General features: G+C 53.4%; 4 protein-coding genes across 4 annotated transcripts; 3 read left to right on the forward strand and 1 right to left on the reverse strand.

Moving 5' to 3' along the window:
* Positions 1 to 776: 776 nt before the first annotated feature.
* AYL99_08489 (hypothetical protein) lies at positions 777 to 4,113 on the forward strand (the record flags this gene model as incomplete). Its single annotated transcript, XM_018839997.1, has 2 exons — positions 777 to 2,269; positions 2,316 to 4,113. 2 exons carry the CDS (start codon positions 777 to 779, stop codon positions 4,111 to 4,113), a joined length of 3,291 nt encoding a protein of 1,096 aa, XP_018691118.1.
* Positions 4,114 to 4,252: 139 nt separating this feature from the next.
* Positions 4,253 to 6,365, reverse strand: AYL99_08490 (hypothetical protein; the record flags this gene model as incomplete). Its single annotated transcript, XM_018839998.1, has 4 exons — positions 4,253 to 5,087; positions 5,144 to 5,250; positions 5,318 to 5,498; positions 5,578 to 6,365. 4 exons carry the CDS (start codon positions 6,363 to 6,365, stop codon positions 4,253 to 4,255), a joined length of 1,911 nt encoding a protein of 636 aa, XP_018691119.1.
* A 1,074-nt stretch (positions 6,366 to 7,439) lies between these two features.
* On the forward strand, positions 7,440 to 9,378 carry AYL99_08491 (hypothetical protein; the record flags this gene model as incomplete). Its single annotated transcript, XM_018839999.1, has 4 exons — positions 7,440 to 7,753; positions 7,811 to 8,646; positions 8,789 to 8,970; positions 9,055 to 9,378. 4 exons carry the CDS (start codon positions 7,440 to 7,442, stop codon positions 9,376 to 9,378), a joined length of 1,656 nt encoding a protein of 551 aa, XP_018691120.1.
* Positions 9,379 to 10,357: 979 nt separating this feature from the next.
* On the forward strand, positions 10,358 to 12,131 carry AYL99_08492 (hypothetical protein; the record flags this gene model as incomplete). Its single annotated transcript, XM_018840000.1, has 4 exons — positions 10,358 to 10,451; positions 10,504 to 10,584; positions 10,640 to 10,846; positions 10,900 to 12,131. 4 exons carry the CDS (start codon positions 10,358 to 10,360, stop codon positions 12,129 to 12,131), a joined length of 1,614 nt encoding a protein of 537 aa, XP_018691121.1.
* Positions 12,132 to 13,541: the final 1,410 nt, after the last annotated feature.

Genomic DNA, 13,541 nt, shown 5'->3' on the forward strand with positions numbered 1-13,541 from the left:
AGCCTATCAAGGACCCTGGTCGCCGGCAACCCGGCAAAGGAAATACGAGGACGGAGCAAGACCCTGGATGGAAATCAAACCCTGTCACACCTGTGCTGCATGTCAACAGTAAGCCCCAATCCGATCGCGGACGTACAGACGTGGTGGCTGTTCGGTGGTGCGGGACCGTCCTAAGTCGCCCGCAGATGTCACATAGTCCCTGATCATGTTTGGAGATGTCCAGGCTGAGGTCGCATTTGTCTGTCGGCGTTGTTGGTGGCGTTCCAAGTTGCAGCTGGTTGCACTGATAGAAACGAATCGGTTGGTTGGTGGTTGCTTTCAGGGAGGGGAGGGCTGCCAAGACATCATTAGCCATATATGGACTAGCGTCTTGCTGTGTCCACTCACGTGACTCCGACTCCGACCACAACTCTGCACGTGACCATCCCTTTCCTTTTCTCAACGGCACCGCCAACCACATCGCTTCTCCGTCCACACCACGTCTACGCCACTTCTTGCACATTTGGGGCGCCAAATGATGCACAATGCCTCCAACCGAATGAGATCCCTGCCTTTGCTCTGTGTCACGAGTCGACGCCTAGTCGCCCCACGTGACGCGGCAGACCGTACGAGAAGCAGACAGAGTCGGGTTGGGCGTAATAACTTCGCCATGGCCGGCTTCCTCTACACGTCTCGTTGCCGACTTGTCCAACATCCTCCTTGATGAACCTGTGCCGTTTTTCTTGTCCCGACCGCGTTCACATTGATCAATCTGCAAGCTTCCTATCATATGAAATATGGCACTCGTTGTACAAGCTGCTGGCCCTTTGAAACCCAATATCAGGCTGGCTCAGGCGCTCTCAGAATTCGAAGCCATCCTCAATGATGACGACAAGAAATTGTTTCGAACTTGGCGCGAGGGACGACCTCCCGCAGTTTCCGATGTCATGAAGCTCACAGCCGAGATTGACCGGCACAATGGCCGTTCCATGAAGCGTCGCTGCTATGGCCCTCGCCTGACTTCCATTTTGGGAGCCGTACAGCAGTTCTCCAGCGCGGTCGATGTCATAATAGGCGGCACCCAATCCACTATTGCGACTTCTATCTGGGGCGTGTTGCGGATGACCCTGCAGACCACCGTACAATTTGGATCCTATTTCGACAACCTGTCAGCCTTGTTTATGCGCATCGGACGCTTTTCTCCCCGCTATGAGCAATATGGTGCCATGTATCCCAAGTCTTCCAGGCTACAGGACGCTCTCTTTGACTATTTTCGTACAGTTGTCCAAGTCTGCAATAAGGCAGTTCTCTTCATCAGGAAAGGCACAATGGCCCAAATATCAGCCGCGATTCTCAACCCCTTCAACTCCGAATTCGGCCCTCTCGAGCTCGATCTTTCTACCACCGCAGAGACTATACGCGAAGAGGCTTCGCTAGCATTTCAACAGGAGCTGACTCTGGACAAAAGGGAAGCCTCCAGTTTTCGAGCGTGGTTGTTGTCAAAGGCGTCAAAGAAGACCGAGCAAGCCAGGGTATTCAGAGCCCATCAGGCGAAATTTCAGCTTCTCAATTCCTGCTCTACTTACGATCACGAAGCCGCGTGGAAGCGAGCGCGGAAGGTGGGTGAAAGCTCCCGCCTCTTCGACCAAGCTGCCTATAGGGATTGGCTACAATCTACTGTGTCGAGCGTATTGTGGGTGACTGGAATACTCGGGTCCGGGAAGACGGTACTCACAGCCAGTGTGGTGCAGGAACTTAGCATCAAGTTCCCAGATGCTCTTGTCTGCTATCTGTTTTGCAGCCACGACGACGCAGAATCGCTAAAGGCCAAGACCATTATCGGTAGCCTCGCAAGGCAGCTCTTGAGTTCACTGAACCCAGATGTGTTTGGCAGCATCGATACGACCAAGCCAGGTCTCCTCGGCACTGATGAGATCGTTGCTCACCTTCTCGGGCTGCTTCCTCAAAATGAACAAATTTTCGTCATTGTCGATGGCCTCGATGAATGCAACGAGACTGAGCTAGATAGACTCTTTGATTGCCTCGATAGGTTTCTCAAGTCAAATCACCGCTTCCACGTCTTTTGCTCGAGTCGTCTCGACATACATACAAAATATCGGACTGCTCTACAGCCTCGACATCATTTGCCATTGCCGATGCACAACCCCGAAATCGCTCAATACATCGACAGTGCTTTAGAAGATCGCTTGGAGAAAGGCAGCCTGTGCTTGGGAGACCCAGACATAATCTTGACCATCAGGCAGGCTCTCTTGGAAGGAAGCCACGGGATGTTAGTGTTTACGTCTACGGCAAGGAAAGATGCTGATTATCGTTAGGTTTCTCTGGGTTGTGTTTCAGCTTGACTCAATATGCGCTGAGCTCACTGATGAAGACATCCTCAATGCGCTCGAATCTTTGCCAAGGGATCTGCCCGAAACTTTCGCTCGTGTCCTCCGGAAGCTGGCGGAGAAAAAGACGACAAATATTGCCACTTGCAAGAAGATCTTTGCGATTGTCGCTGCGGCCCACCGGCCCTTAACCTTGTATGAACTCCGCGAGGCGATGGGTGTTGTACCAGGGGATACCGAGTGGAGTCCACGAAGGCTAATCAATGACATTTGTATTGCGGTTAACGGATGCGGAAGTCTGTTGCTCATTGATGAAGAGGACTCTGCAGTCCGCTTCACCCACCACAGCGTTAAACAATATCTTTTGTCTGATCCGCAAGATGCATCGACCCGCCATTTCCACGTGGAAGGGCCAGAGGCAGATCTGAGTATAGGTGAAATTTGCGTCACTTACCTGAACTATAACGTCTTCAACAGCACGCTTGTTAAGATGAGCAATCGCGCAATTTTACAGCCACAAGATATAACAGCCTCTATTATTGAGAGAACACTTCCGCAAGCCGCTGGCAGCAAATTGGCATTGAAGCTCTTGAAAAGAAATGCAGTGAGAGACTTCGACGTAAAAGCTCGTATCAGAGAGATGGCGCCGCAGGAACAGCGGCAACAAGATTATCCATTTTTGCCTTACGCGAAGACATTTTGGTTATTTCACACTCGAAAGTTCGAAACAGGAAGGCAGGCCACTTACAAACTGTGGCTTCGTCTGTTATTGAACAGTGTCAAGATTGTGAAGCTTCCCTGGGGTGCCGTCCCTTCAGCTGAAGCAGAGGGAGAAGAAGAAAAAGTTTTGGAATGGGCTCTGGCAAATGAACATGAAGCTCTTGTTCGTGAGACAACCTCAAGAATCGCGAAGTCAGATGTGGTCCAACCAGTTGGAGGACTACTGTCGATGTGCCGAGAAAACAAGTATCTGCAAGACGTGGGTCGCACCCGCACCGCGCGGCTCTGGGAAAAATACCTTGGTAATGAAACTGCATTCTCCATGTTGGTCGAGAGTGGCCTGAGTGTTGATGAAAGATATTACGATGGAAATACGCTTCTGATGAAAGCCATCACCAGGCAACAGACCCATGCTGTCAAGAGATTTCTAGAACGGACAGATCTTGGGGTCAACACTAAAAATGACTCTGGGTTGACAGCGTTGAGCATCGCTGCTATGTACGGGGATGAGGAAATGACCAAGTTACTGCTCGCGTGCGGAGATATCGAGGTCAACTCTGAAGATGAGCAAGGCTGGACAGCTCTCAAGCATGCAATGTACCATGGACACCATGGGATAGCGGACATGTTGCTGGATCGTGGCGCTCTGGACCTGAACTCGCAAGATGGAAGTAGGCCAACCAAGCTACATTGGGCGGCTATGTCCTTATCCAAGGAAGAGGCCGCTCCTATCCTTGGATCGAGGGAGTTCGACTTCAACGCACCCGACCCCCACGGCACAACAATTCTGATGTACGCAATAATGAAGGGGTATACAGAGAATTTGCGGCTCTTACTCAGTCGAGGCGATGTCGATCTGAATCTGAGAGACGAGTGTGGACGAACGGCGCTACATTTCGCTACTTCCGGCGCCGCGCACAATTGCCTGCTGTCATTGCTCGAACGTGGTGATGTCGATACGGAAATCAGAGACATTGATGGTCGGACGCCGCTGGACATTGCCATCGAGTCCAAAAACATGGAGGCTATCCGGCTGCTGAAAGATCGGGGCCCGGAGGTAACATGACGCGCGCAGGGAGTTCGATCAGAGGCACTTCTCGACCTACAACATTCACCCAGGCACGGGGAAAAAGTTGCTCCACATCTCACGTTCCTTTCCTCCATCAGAAATGCCGTTTCCACGGCGAGACCGGGCCAGTCCCCTTTCAAGAAGCCACCGACACGCGACCGGGCGATCTGTGGATGCTCGTCTCGAGCGCAACCTCCTCTGTATCCTCGAGCTCCACGACCGGGAGCGGCCTGGTCAGATCCGGGGAGTAGGAGGTCGGCCGGAAATGCTTGATGGGCTTGACCAACTGCCAGCCTGTGGTGCAGCCGGATCTGGGTCCCGTTCCCCTTGCCGCCACCACGTCTTCCCACGTCTCCTGGATGAACCTGAAGTTTATCGCCAGGGGGTCGAAGAACTCGGCCAGCAGCTGCCAGACGGTGTCGAGGTGCTGGACGTCCGGGTAGAGCCAGACAATGTGCTGCACAAACCATGACCTTTCGGGTTGGTTCTGAGATGCGGTCGTGCCCGCCAAGAAGATGTTGAAGAGCGTGGTGTGGTAGATGGAACTCATGGTCAGGAGATCCATGTTGGAGAGGCGGTACTGCAGTTCGAGCAGGTTCGAGCGAACGATGAGCGCGGCGGTGTTGAAGCTGATGCAGTTCAGGTACATCCAGAAGAACAGCGCAATCTGATAGCACCGCTGCATCTCGAGGTGCTCGGGCTCGCCGAGAAACCTCGCGCTGCCGCGGTCCATGCGCGCAATCGCGCTCGCACTCTCCGGCAGCAGGCTGGCACTGGGGCTCTCGGGTCGCCAGGCCAGCAGGCGCCCGGCGAGATGTGCTCGGTGGGAATACCACTCTCTGTCCGATCTCCAGAATTTCCTATCCACCTCAATCACCTCTTGTCGGGGCCCTTGATTCTTTCGGGGCGCCTTGCGAACCACCACGATGGAGCGGCTGTGGAGGAATGCGCCGATGATGTTGACTTTGGATCTGGGATGTGCCGTCAGCCACATGTTCTATAGTGACGAAGGCGGGAGAATGCTCACACGGCCAGTTCTGTTTCGAGGGAAGCTTCATCGGTGTCGAGGAGCAGGGACATGCGTCTGAGCGCCTGGAGGTGCATTCGACCACTTTCGCCGTCTGCCAGCAACACCTAGAATTCGTTGTCAGATGATGTCCACTCCGCCGCTTGCCTCGTGCATTCCGTCTCTCTCACTTACTGATAGCCGGTACAGAAACAGAATTGCTTGGTAGCATGAATCGTCGACTACTTGACTGGGATCACTCAGAACGGCATTCAGCTCGGCCAGGCATCTCGTATGGAGACGCAACCATGCCGGTATCTGCCACGGAGACTTCTGACCCCTTTCAGTCGGTGGTGGCAGCACGACGCCCGGACCCCTACGAGCATGACACCATGGATATTAGTCTTGCACAGTGGCCATTGTACATTAGACCAAAGGGGCTGGGTCGAGCTCACCCTCTGAGCATGCCGGAGAGAAACACAGAAGCATAGGTCGCCACGGCATAGGTTAGACAGGGCGACGCCTGGATCTGCGACAGGTTGTCCAGCCATGTCCACGACTGGAGCAGATGGGTTGCAAAGGGCTTGATGACCCAAAAGTAAAAGTAGAGGTTCGCTTTGATTTCGGCGTCGTACTTGACCGCGGTGGACGGGGTGAAGATGTCGAAGAACTGCGTGCCCAGCAGCGTCAACGGCGAGGCGGCCCATTCCTCGTACGCCCGCAGGGCGCGCTCCCAGGGCTTGATGGCGACGAGTGGTTTCTGCGATGTTGCTACTGAGTAGCTTGTCGTTGATGATGACATGGCAACGAGAGTGCCACTATCGTCTGTTCCCTCTGTCGTAGAGCCGTACCTTTGGCGAATCTGGAGGGGATCCTTGCGATCCTGCTCCGTCTTCTCGTCGTCATTGTCGTCATTGTCGCCGTCGTCGCCGTCGTCTTCGGTGGTTAGAGCACCGCTCACCTGTGGCGTCTTTGGAGAGGAATCAGTGGTGGTGGGAGCGGACAATCTCTGGAGATACGACGACGACGACGATGATGATGACAATGAGGTCGTCCCGGTCAATATGGCCTTGGTGGTCGAGTCGAGGGTGAGATCCTGGTGGTTTGCCTTGCTCCAGTACCGGTAGCGCGATGAGATATGCGACGTCTTGGCCGACTTGATGGCTTTGGTGGTCCGGTAGGGGTTCTTGACGTCGCCCACGATGAACATCAACGGCGGGGGCTTACGGCTTTGACCACTCATGGTATCACATGCGAGGCTGGTGTTGATGGGGGTGATGGGGTTGACGGGCGTGCTTTGCAATAGGTTCGACCAGGCAAGGCAAAGGAGAGGGAGGGAGCGGGAGTGGGAGTGGGTAATGATGGATGGGCTTCTTCGCTGGAGTTGTGGTATCACCCGGACATTGTTATTGGATGCTGGAGTCGTTTTACTGGATCTGGATCCGGATCTGTGCCTGTGCCTGTGTCGGTGTCGGTGTCTATGTCTCTGGCTGTATTGGTGGTGTGGATTTGATGGTGGAGTGGTTGTTGTGGCTGTTCCCTTCTATATGCTTTTGAATAATATACCTACCGCACAACACTCCTTCATCCCAAGTCTCCTCTTGTATCTCTCTCCCTCTCTTTCAATAAGTAAGTAGTTACCTTCTGAGGCCTCAATCTTCAGCTCCCGTCTTTTGCTGATAGCGTGCGACGCCCATGCGGAGGTCGGCGCCGAGCATTCTTATTCTTAGCGAGGTCGCCGTAGTGCCGTGGCCCGTGCAACCGCGAAGAAAACGGCCCCCAAACTGTCGGCTTGTTGGGCTGCATGCGATTACTCAGACTTTCGCTAAAAGGAGAGAGTTCAGAGAAGTCGAGTCGAGCTCGACGAGGGCGTCTAGGCTGATGGATCACCCGTTGCCAGCAGGTATTGGGCCCGACCAGACCGTCTTCCCCCCCCCCTTCCTGGAGGCCTGTGTCTGTTTCTACCAACCCGGGGCGGGATCAGACACTTCTTCCAAATAAGAGGTGTGGCCCGATGGTCCATTGGCCCCAGAATATCCATCCTTGAGATCGATTCCGGCAAGACAACGAGCGCATGTCGGTTCAAGTCGCCTATTTCGTATCGCGCCTTTGACACAGAGAGATCTATTATTTGGTTGCGTGCTGCATTCGACAAATGGCCTTACACATGATCGTTAGCGTCTTTATACTTGAACACCCAAAAGTTTCCCGGAAGAGGCATTGGTCGACATGATTTCCGTCTTTATATCTACCTTCAAAAAGGCCATGTCTTTCCACCTCCCACGAACCTGATCTTGCTTGAGACGGCGACGGCACCATGGCGACCAGCACCTCTTCAAAGCCAGGCCTCAACAGCAATGTCTGTACCGTCGAGATCCACTCGGCTGACGATTTACCTCCTCGTCAGAGTGGTTCGTCTTCTATATCACGATCCCTTCGCAAATACATCTGGGCCGTGGTCTGGTGCCTCTACTTGCTCTGGTGCATCCTGGCCAACAACTACGCAAAGACAGCCGGGCAGTCAGTGCTAGGTATCCCTCAATTTCGCAAGGATTTTGGCAGCCCTTACCACGGTAACTATGTCCTGTCGGCCAAGTGGCAGTCGGCCTACTATGGCGCTCCCCAGGCAGCGTAAGATCATGGGCTCTTTTCACGCAGGAAACTCGGCTGATTCGTCGATGGGGATAGCGCTGTCATGGGCGCATTGAGTGCGGCCTGGGTCGGCGACAAGGTCGGTCGTAGGCTCGCGCTCGGGTTTATCTTTGCCGTCAGACTCACGGCCGTCACGCTGGAATTCATCGCGACCACGAACGACATCTTCTTTGCGGGACGGTTCTTGGGCGGGTTTTCCACGGGCGGCACCAACTCGCTGTGTATGGCATATATCGGAGAGATCACGCCTTTGCCCCTGCGCGGGGTGCTCACGGCGGCCGTGCCCATCTCGCTGATCACCGGCGCCCTCTCGTCTGCCCTGGTGGTCAACTTCACCGGCAACCAGGCCAGCCGCTGGGCGTATCGGATCGCCTTCGTGTCGGGCTACGGCTTCATGGGTCTGGCGGCTGTCGTGCTCCCGTTCATGCCGGAGTCGCCCTGGTGGCTGGTCAGCCACGGCAAGGACGAGCAGGCCCTCAAGGCGCTCAAGAGGATCGGCTACCCGGCCGATGCAGACGCCGCGCTCAAAATGGCCGAGATCAAACGCGTGCTGGCCAAGACCGTCGAGGAAACCTCCGGCGCCACGTACACGGAGTGCTTCCGCCGCTCCAACCTGCGCCGCACCGTCATCGCCGCCATGCCCCTGACCATCCAGACCTTCTCGGGCGTGGCCTTTGTGGGATCCTACACGACCTACTACCAGCAGCTCGCCGGCTACAGCACCGCGGCCAGTTTTCATCTGTTTATCGTCCAACAGGTCCTGTCGGGCGCCGGGAATGTTTGTTCGTGGTTCTTGATCGATCGAGTCGGACGCCGGCCCCTGACGCTCTGGGGCATGATTATACTGACGCTGATTCTCTTAATCACTGGCGGTACGTGTGAATTGTTCATTGCTGCGATCCCAACCGCCTCTCGTTGGCCCGGAAGAATGCTCATTTGACACTATGTGAATCCCGGACTTTTGAGACTTGTAAAAACACTTCGCTGACGAAATGACCCGGGTGTTGATACCAGGCCTCGCCGTCTCCGGCACGCCGCCGGCCATCAAAGGCACAATCGCGCTCCTCCAGCTCTTCTCCTTCGTCTACAACGCCACCATCGGCGCCACCGCCTTTACTATCCTCACCGAGATCCCCACCGCTCGCCTGCGAGCCAAGACGGCGTCCATATCTGTGGGGTTGCAGAGCGCACTCTTCGTCAGTCTCAACCACCCCTCGCTCCTCGGTGCTGTGAATATGTAATTATATCGCAATTACTAATGCGCGGCGTTTGACCTTCAGACCATGTGGGGATTCGTGCTCCCCTACCTGTTCAACCCGGACAAGGCCAACCTGGGCGCCAAGGTGACCTTCATCTTTGGGGCTTTGTCAGTCCTCTCCATCGTCTACCTGTGGTTGTGCCAGCCCGAGTCCGCGGGGCTGAGCTACGAGCGCCTGGACGAGCTGTTCATCGCCCGCGTCAAGACCAGGGGATTCAAGGATCGTGGACCTGGCGATGCCATGCAGACCGACGAAGATGGAAACAGCACGGGCTCGGATGCGGGAGCTGGAATTGAAACAGGAACGGGCAAAGTGGACGGCAAGATCGAGCATTCGGCTATTTGATCTAAACGTGTCTACCACCCTCCCCACGTATCTACCAATTCAACAGCATAGCAGCATACCCGTCCCCGAAGTGAGCAGGTAGCATTGAATGGACACAGCCACCCATTTCGATCCATTCCAATCAAGTCTAGCGCAGTCCATTCCGTGCCATTCCCAACACGAAAAGAAACTGGGCCAGATGCCGTCCCTCGTCCTCGGTCGCCGATACGAAACATGCTTCCGTGGGGTCATTTTACGGAGAAACGAAGGTTACTAAAACGGTAAGAGTGACGATATAAAAAACGAAATCAACAGATTCCTATCGCGGACTTCCGTCTCACCAGGGAGCCGGCATGGGCTTACCGAATCTGGATGCTCCCAGGACTTCTGAACGCATACCTAGAACCACGAACGAGCCTCCGGGTTCATAACACAGTACGGACTACAATTGACAGGAGGACCAGTCGCCGACCCAATCATAATGACAATCCTCTTCTGGGATCAACATCGGCATGTTGGACACACCAGTTGACTACACCCCTCGACCCGTAGTGTCACGCCAGTGATTGGCTGCTTCCCCCGCCAAGCATTACTTCCTGCTACTAGCCCTCGTAGTAGCTTCTCACCTAGGCGCCTATGCCTCACATCACCCTCATCCTCGCCTTTGTCTTTCTTCCATCTTTGCGCCAATCTATAGAAACCAGGCATCGTCCTCCCGTTGATGTTGTTTCGTTCTCGTCCCTCATTCAAGAGCCGTGCCACGACTGTCACATTAGGGTCCCGCCAGTTCCAGACGCAAAGGCTACTATATGGCCGGGACCGCGGATTGAGGGCTGAGAAGGACCGAGGCGATGATCGTGTTGATCATCTGTGCTGGTTGAACGTCGAGAAGCTGGTGTCGTTGCTTAAGCGGGTAGAGCAGCCAGCGCTCTTGGTTACTCACGCTTCGAGTTCGATTGCCGCGGTAGCCTCAGGCCCATGTCATTCATTGCCAGTCAATATGGCCACGGGTATTGCCACGCCAGACGCAGATGCGGTACGAAGTGGCCACAACAGACCTGACCAGCAGCTGGTCGCGCCTGGTCGCTCAAGCCGTGAGAGGGCTGCGCTTCTCATTCAGAATCCAATCTGACTGAGTGACTACAGGGAAACGGCGCCATTCTGCGAAATGCGAGGCCGAAGACATAGCAAACGGCCGGCGAAAGAGTCGAAGAATACTGGAGAGCAGTTAGGTTTTCCTTCCATGCAGCGATCATCGTATGATCATCTGACAATCTTACAGCGAACCAACGTCCGCCCCACGCATCCACGGAGCACACTAAGTCTGCTCGCCAAAACCCGCGATTACAAGGAACACAATCCACGAAGTTACAACAAACAGCGAAAGGAGGACAAACACGCGCATCAAATCCGCGGAGGGAAGGAGTGAAGCAATACCCTGAGGAGCAGGAAATCCAATTCGAGGCGTCACCAAGACTACGCAAAAGCCGTCAGTCATGTCCATGACCCCAATTGGTGATGCTACTAATATCTAGTGTACAGCTGAGAAGCGTTGTTACGAAAATAACGGAGACGACCCGAATCACCAAGCGAAACGTCCGAGACGCGGACCAACCCAATACACCGAGTCTAGAAACATATCTCCGGAGAAGGAAGATTCCATTCAACGCTGGTTGGAAGACTCCTCCTGGTCTCGCAGAGTCTCGACAGAGCATCGGCCTAGGCTGTCTGAGCCAGTGATCAAGATGGCATGCAAAGCCGCGCCCGTCCTTCCGTTTTCAGTCAACAGCATTGAAACCACCACATCAACGTCAAGAAAGTCCGACAAACCCACCGCCAATGTGCATGGCATGGATTATCGGGACTTTTTGGGTTATCGTAACATTTACATTGAATCTCAGAGTCCCCCAATTGAATTGATGCTTCGAGCCAACCGAATTATTTCACGCCAACGACTGTCACCCGAAATGGATGATGCAATAGTCCAAAAGGTGAAAGAAAATGCTCGTAAGCTTCAGAATGAGGCCGAGGATAAAATCATCAAACAACTTGCCCCACATATCATTCCGGCCATGACTGAGATCCCCGACCAGAGGTTGGAAATGAACACTGATCAGCGGTGGTTCAACCCTGTCCCTATACCACTCGATGCCTCTATCCTGACTGACCCGCTTCCTCTGCCAAAACCTAAACCTAACCTCGTCTTTGGATATTCCAAAACGGCCTTCACTCGTAACCAACTTGGAACAATTGATCTTCTCCTCGACGATCATTTCGGCCGAAGCTACGCTCTTCCGGACCAGAAGATTCGGTTTCCTTTTCTACAAGTCGAATTCAAGTCACAGGCCAAAAATGGAACCCATTATATCGCAGCAAATCAGGCTGCTGGTGCTGGTGCTATCGCCTTAAACGGCAATATGGACCTTATTCGGCGCAGTTTTGGTATAGACAAATTCGATTACGAAGAACCACAGTATTTCTCTATATCAATGGATCACGAACTTGCCCGAATTAATGTACATTGGCTGGGAGCACCGAATGACGGTGGACAACATAGCTTTCACGTCGAAGGGCTGTCAAAACATCTGTTGGACGACGAAAAGGGGATACGAGCACTTTCTCGAGCGATCAAAAATATTCTTGACAATGGTGCTGATAAGCAACTGCGAACACTCTCCGACGCACTCGATGAATACCGAGACACAGTGGTTCGCAACAGAACAACAGTAAATCCTCGGAGAGAAAGGAATATAAGCTCATACACGAACCACTGAATCATGTCTTCATTCCAAGGCTTGACCCTTTCTGCGTCCCTTTGACCTCACCGCGCCGGTGATAGGATAAAATCCTCATACAATGGTGCCGGACATGTCTCGATTCAGATGCTCTGGGACGTATGTGACTATCTTTTGGAGTGGAATTTACCAAGAGCTGCTCTAATTCATCGTGCTTTGACTTTGCCTTGGCCGGACGCAAGTCACTCCAGTAACGCTCAACCCTACTCATCTGTCCAAGCATAGATAGAGTAGTGGAGATCAATGTGCGAGTGAACGTACTCGCGCTCGTGCAGGATAGATAGCCCCAACTTTGGTTCTGTTCTGCGCTCTCGCGGAGGATTTGACGTGCCGACTCGCGCTCCGCTCCCATATCTTCTTTAACCAGCTCCTGTACCACGTGCCGACTCGCGCTCCGCTCCCATATCTTCTTTCACCAGCTCCTGTACCACGAAGAGCAAAGTCCTCTTGGACGCCGGCTGGACAGTTGGCAAAGGCCGTGGCGAGAATCTCCGAGATGGCATGGAGTATGTCGCAGACGTCTCATTCTTTCACTGCTTTGCGGAATGTATGTATGTATGTATGTATGTATGTATGTATGTATGTATGTATGTATGTATGTATGTATGTATGTATGTATGTGTGTATGTATGTAATCTTGCACTCCTGGATCCAGAGATAACAAAGATAGTAACACGAATGTGTGTGGTGTGGTGCGGTGTGGTGTAGTGCAGTGCAGGGTAGGGTAGGTGCTATCAATCAACAGGGAAAGATCCTCCCACGATTGATGATCAGTCTTCTATTTCCGCCCGCCACCCGTTGCGGAGACAGCGATAGATAATAGTGGAATAGGGAATACCCCCATCGGCCGGCCAACCGACCGACCGACTAAACTGAGTGCATGAGTGAGTGAAACGGAAGGGAGACAATGTCTTTCTTGCATTGATAAGAATAGATTAGGGGAACAGAGAGGGGTCTGAGTAGGGGGGAAGTCAACAAGAAAGACGACGTGATTTTTCCTTTGCTCCTTTTTGTGGTTGAGGAAAGAACAAGTTTTTAGAATTGGTTGAATGGTGTATATAACACACACACACATACACACACACACACGCACACACTCATCCATATATATGTAGATATATATCTGTTCCAATGAAGGTAGAAAGCAAAGCGAGCGCTGATTTTCCCCCTGACTCGGGGTGAGAAGATTTCGTGACCATGACCGTGATAATCCTTCATCGTGAGATAGACCCGAAAATACCAATCCCCAAACCTAGCGCAACCCCAGCCAGGCGAGACCAAGCTAGGCCAGGCCAGGCCAGCCTGATCCATGAACATAATATGCTTATGCTGGAATGGACTCCGAAAAACGCCGCGCCTCCCCTCATGCATGCCCGTTTCTGTCGTAAA

The sequence above is a fragment of the Fonsecaea erecta genome (assembly GCF_001651985.1).
Source record: "Fonsecaea erecta strain CBS 125763 chromosome Unknown Scaff7, whole genome shotgun sequence".
NCBI classification, from domain to species: domain Eukaryota; kingdom Fungi; phylum Ascomycota; class Eurotiomycetes; order Chaetothyriales; family Herpotrichiellaceae; genus Fonsecaea; species Fonsecaea erecta.